The sequence below is a fragment of the Rhincodon typus genome, chromosome 35 (assembly GCF_021869965.1).
Source record: "Rhincodon typus isolate 14 chromosome 35, sRhiTyp1.1, whole genome shotgun sequence".
NCBI lineage: Eukaryota > Metazoa > Chordata > Chondrichthyes > Orectolobiformes > Rhincodontidae > Rhincodon > Rhincodon typus.
The window spans coordinates 13,329,747-13,335,506 of record NC_063366.1 but is presented as its reverse complement, the minus strand read 5'-3'; the positions used below and the strand labels follow the sequence as shown (position 1 = coordinate 13,335,506).

The 5,760-nt window shown below is 42.0% G+C and overlaps 1 protein-coding gene across 1 annotated transcript in view; it reads right to left on the bottom strand.

The window, feature by feature from the left end:
* Positions 1-4,578, bottom strand: part of rps5 (ribosomal protein S5) — a 13,254-nt gene extending 8,676 nt beyond the window's left edge. Inside the window, exon 1 of the mRNA XM_048616945.1 lies at positions 4,443-4,578. Coding sequence (XP_048472902.1) covers positions 4,443-4,547 — 105 coding nt within the window. The 5' untranslated portion in view covers positions 4,548-4,578. The remainder of the gene's footprint in view (positions 1-4,442) is intronic.
* Positions 4,579-5,760: the final 1,182 nt, after the last annotated feature.

Here is a 5,760-nt window from a genome sequence, read left to right as displayed (position 1 = left end):
GAAGAAGGGTCCCGACCCGAAACGTCAGCTTTCCTGCTCCCCTGATGCTGCCTGGTCTGCTGTGTTCCTCCAACAAATACAAGTCTCTCAAGTGAGTTGCTGGAAAACAATGCCAATGGAAGCAGATTCTATAGTCGTTTTCAATAGCTGAACCAAATAAAGCTACGCCCAGTGATGAGGAAAGAGCAAGACTTAAGGGGCAGCTTCACCAAAGAGCCAGGTCTGACATGATCAGCCAAACAGCCTCCTCACAAGTGGAAAGTAGTCCCACAGTGGGTCACCAATTACCTCACCCAGTCAACAAGTCCAGAGGCATTAACACCAACACAAACGTGAAAGTATTAACACAATGCAGTGAATTATTAGCAGAACATTCCTAAACAGAGGGCACCAACTAGAAGCAGTTATTGTTCTGCAAGATGCAAAGGAGAACCAGTGGCTACTGACAAAAGTAAATAGTTTAAGAGGACAGACTCAAAGAAATCGCATCTCCATTTACACTGCCATAGAGCTTGTGAATGACTCAGTGAAATTTGACGGGAGTCAGGGCCTACCCAGAGATCCACCATTATCCAACAGCAATCCATACCCAGCAAAGTTTTTCCAGCAAAGGGAACTAAGATTCTGTTGCTACAACAAAAACATCAAAACATGCTCTGCAAATAAGAAAAGAACATATTACTGTTTATTCCTTTGGCCTCATCTCACAACCCCATACGTTTCTCTTTTTCTGAAAATAACAAGGTGCTGCAACCTCCTCTCAAATATCTTGACATTTGCGCATTCTAGACTTCAATTACTCCTGGTATGATTAGAAAGAAATTCTTATTGTTTCTTTTGCCAATTAGCTTAAATTGGTACGTTCACAATATTTCTAACAATGTGAATCTTTCCCCATTCACTCTGCTCAGACCTCTAATAAATAATCCCAACTTCTCCAACCTGAATAACTGACCTTCCTCATACCTGGAACTGTTCCTATTAATTTTTTTTGCACTCTCTAATGTCTTCACATCATTTATCAAGTGTGGCACCCAGAACTGGATACAACAATGCACTCAAGATCCAATCATTGCTTTACATAAGTTTATACTCTATACCCCTACTAATAAACACAGGATGCTGTATATTTAAACATTCTCTCAACTTGCCCTATCTGACTTCAATGACTTATGTACATACATTATCCTCCTCACTGCTTACACTGCTTTGAAATTATGCCCCAAGGTCCTCAGTCTAGGTCACCAATATGTCACGAAGACCAATGCACACCACTAGGTAACCAAACTACAAACAAACATTCCTCCAAACTGAAATAGACCCACTAGGCTCGAAACGTCAGCCTTCCTGCTCCTCTGTTGCTGCCTGGCCTGCTGTGCTCATCCAGCTCTACACCTTGTTATCACAGATTCTCCAGCATCGGCAGTTCCTACTATCTCCCACTAATCATTACCCTGTTCCTTGTCACTCAGCCAATTTCATATTCTTACTGCTACTGCCCCTTTCATTCCCTAATAGGTTGCAACAACGTATCAAATGGATTTGGAATCCCATGTGCACCTTATGAACAGCACTGTCCTCATTCACACTCATCTCTTCAAAAAAAAACCTCCATGGCAACTTTGCTTAATTTAGTCACACTTGCTCAAGAAACTATTCATTTTGACCCCCAACTAATGTTTCTGGAAGTCTCCCCTCCACCAAGGTTAATACATCACTGGCCTGAAGTTGCAGGGCTTCCAATTGCTAAGAAAAGCGAGCAGGGATTGAAAAATAAGTAGTAGATCATTGTAAAAAGTTCAAATGCTTTATCCAATGTGGTCTACCAACTGGTAGAGCTGGAAGTTCCAGTACCTCTAGATGTAGGTTCTGTTCATTTGAAAGTGTCCTAATAACTAGGCTTCCAGGTGCAGCCACTCAGGGTCAGCATTTACTATTGTAATGCACTGGGACCTCACTGGGCAGCAGATAAGCTTAGCACACAAACAGCCAGATAAATACACGAAACATCCTAACATCCAAAAGCCTATTGTACAGGTAAACACAGAATAGCTTATACTTTTCAGTACAAGCACTCACAAGCAGCAAACAAGTGACTGTCTATTATTGGCGAGTTTGGTTGTGGGTCAATGGAGACACAGCAGCAGACATTTAAGGGGACATCTCAGAATATCCAGAATACACAAAAATATATATCCCTACTCTCAAGAAACGTCCTATGGTATGACACCCCCCATTTGTGTTAATTAAAGAGGTTAAAGAAATCACCAAGATGAGGCAGGTCAGATGATTTGTCAGAATATGAAAAACAGCAAGTAATAACGTGAAAGTTAATCAAGAGATAAAATTAGATAATCAGCTAGGAGTGCAAAATTGGATAGCGAGATTTTCAAAAGTGTATTTAAAAAGGGGAAAATGTAAAGTAAGTATTGTTCCTCTAGAGGACGAGGATGGAGAATTTAGACGACAAAGGAATGATGGCACACAAAATGGACAAACATTTTGCTTCTGTATAAGTACAGAGAACACAAAAGCTGTACCTGCAATAGGTGTAAATCAGAAGAAGGACTAGAGAGCGCGACTTGGCTAAAGGGAAGTGGTATTAAGCATACTGTGAGGGTTGACAAGTCTCTGGTCCAGATAGATTTTACCCTAGGGTCTAAATAGGGTCACTAATGAAGTAATAGGTGTATTTTCAAAAATCCCTAGTTTCAGCAAAGGTTCTATCCGAATGGAAAATAGCAAATACAAGTCACCTTTCAAGGAGGGATGGAGGTAGAAAAGCAGGCAAATGCAGACCAGCTAGCTTGAAATGAGGAAGATGTTAGAACTGAACATTAAAGAGATCGTTGCATTAAAAACTCAAGGTTATCGGGAAGAGTCAGCATGCTTTTATCAATGACAAATCATGTTTAACCAATTCATCAGAGTTGTTTGAAATATAACACATGCTGTGATGTACATGTAATATATTTGAATTTCCACATGGCATTTGATAAAGATGCCACAAAGATTTTGCAGAAAATAAAAGCACAGGCGGTAACATATTAACGTGGCCAAAAGATTGGCTGGCTGCCAGAAAGCACAGTAGGCTTCTGTCTGATTGGCAGGAAACAAGTGGGAGTCTAAAAGGGGTCTGTAATGGGGCTTCAACTTTTTAAAACTTTGCAACGACCTCCATGGGACACTAAGGGCATGGGAGTTAAACTGACAGACAGCACCAAATAGATAGGAATGTACAAAAATGACAAATGCTGGAGATCACAGCAAGACAAATTTCAGCATCTGCAGCAGTTTGCTCCTAGATAGGAAATGATGTTGTGAAGAAGTCATAACGAATGTGCAGATGGATATAGATAGCTTGACTGAACGGAAAAAAAACCTGGCAGATGGGAGTAAAAGGTAGAAAAATGTGAGATGATTCACTTGGCAGAAAGAACAAAGAAGCGAAGTATTACTTAAAGAAAATGACTGCTGAAATGCCAGGTGCAGAGGAATTTAAGTGTTCAGGTGCACGAATTAGAAAGTTTTTATGGGAGTACAGCACAGAATCAAGAAGGCAAATGGGATGCTATCCTTTATTACAAGAGAAATTGGACACTAAAGTAAGAATGTAATGCTTCAGTTATGTACAGCATAGGCGAGACCATACTAAAATTAGGATTTGTAATTTTAGGAGAGATGAGGGAAATTTTTTCTGAGGATTTTGTGACTTTAGAACACTCTGCCTCGGAATGCAGTTGAAGTTAATCAGATTCTGGTCCAGGAGAAGAATATTAGGGGCACATGGGAAGATGGAATTCGGAAAAAAACAGATCAGATCGTCATATATGGCAAAGCAGGCTCAAGAGGTCAAATGGTCTACTTTTGCTCCTAATTCAAATATTTACATGATATCGGAAGAACGCATTCTCTCATATTTAACTTGTGCCTGGCATCACTCATAACATGGCAAGAAAATCATTGCTCAGCTAAGTGTTGGCTCCCTGAGGTGCTGCATCCAGGCACGGAGTCAGATACCCCTGAAACCAAATCGGCTGCTACAGGTTTGGTGAGGGACAAGATCAGCTAAGGTACAGGTCTGCACCAACATAGCTAATTTGGTAGCGCCCTCACTTCTGAATCAGAAGGCTGTGTATTCAAGTCTCATTCCATAGGCTGAACACGAGCATCTAAACTGCTGGTGCCAGTATCTCTCAGAGGAGTAAGCAAGCCAAGGTATCGCCTGCAATCTCAAGCTGGTGTAAAAGCCCTTATGGTGATACTCTGAGGAAGAAAAATGATTTCTTCCCCAGCATCCTGGATCATAGTTATTGCCTGCACATAAACACAGTATCACTGTGCCCAAACTGCCCACCTTGTTTGCAACATTACAACACCACACAAAAACATGGGCAAACCCGCCCAATAAAGAAGGGGGGATAAGGTACAGTCCCACATACCTGCAGGGAAATGTCATTGATCTGGACGTCATCTGTGCTCCATTTGCCAAACAGCTTGATCTCAGGGGTCTCCGCGACCGCGGGCACACCTTCCCACTCAGTCATTCTGCCGGAAGACAGACAGAAAAATACGTCAGCCTAATTCAAATTGAGAGATGCCAAAACATGTAAACCCAACGCAGCAGAGTAAATTCTCTCTTGTCTATTTTGCTGCAGCCTGTACCTTTCACATCCATCACTCTCACTATTAGTTTCTCCAAGCAATCTCTCTGCAGTCCCACTCCCAGAAATGATTCATCTCATTTGCTTGTACTTGTGTGAAAATACAAAGAGGATTCAGAGAGAACCATATGTCCAAACTCCCCACCCCTTCCCTCCCACAGTTAACCTAAGTCCATAAGGGCTTTGGTCTGCCAGTTAAATTACAATTTATACAGCACTATTAACACAACACAAATGATTGCTCTTGGGGAGAGGGGAGAGCTTGAAGGAGGGGCTGAAAATAATGGTATCAGTCTACCCAATATTTAATTGAAGGAACTACCAACTCATCCAATCCTGGAGGTCATGCGAGCAATCTGATAAATTCAACTTTTGAGGGGAGGACTGACAATGCCAGATTTAAAGGGAAGAGGGACAACACAAGAGGAAGTTCCTTCTGATATCAGATAACACATGGGCCAGGGTGAAAAGACTGTCAGGGCTGTTTTGGTGGGAACAGGAGACAAGTCTCACAGAGAAGAAAAGTTGAGAAGGTATCAAGGTGCATAGAAGTGAACGAGAACTAGTTCAGCGCGGTGGCAGAGAAAACCTTAGATGTGCAAGACGAGCAGTCCAAAGTTGTGCAGGTTAGGTGGATTGGCCGTGCTAAATTGCCCCGTGTTCAGGGATGTGTAGATTAGAACATAGAACATAGAACATTACAGCGCAGTACAGGCCCTTCGGCCCTCAATGTTGCGCCGACCTGTGAAACCAATCTGAAGCCCATCTAACCTAAACTATTCCATTATCATCCATATGTTTATCCAATGACCATTTAAATGCCCTTAAAATGGGCGAGTCTACTATTTTTGCAGGCAGGGCATTCCACGCCCTTACTACTCTCTGAGTAAAGAACCTACCTCTGACATCTGTCCTATATCTATCACCCCTCAATTTAAAGCTATGTCCCCTCGTGCTAGCCATCACCATCCGAGGAAAAAGCCTTCCACTGTCCACCCTATCTAATCCTCTGATCATCTTGTATGTCTCTATCAAGTCACCTCTTAACCTTCTTCTCTCTAACGAAAACAGCCTCAAAACCCTCAGCCTTTCCTCA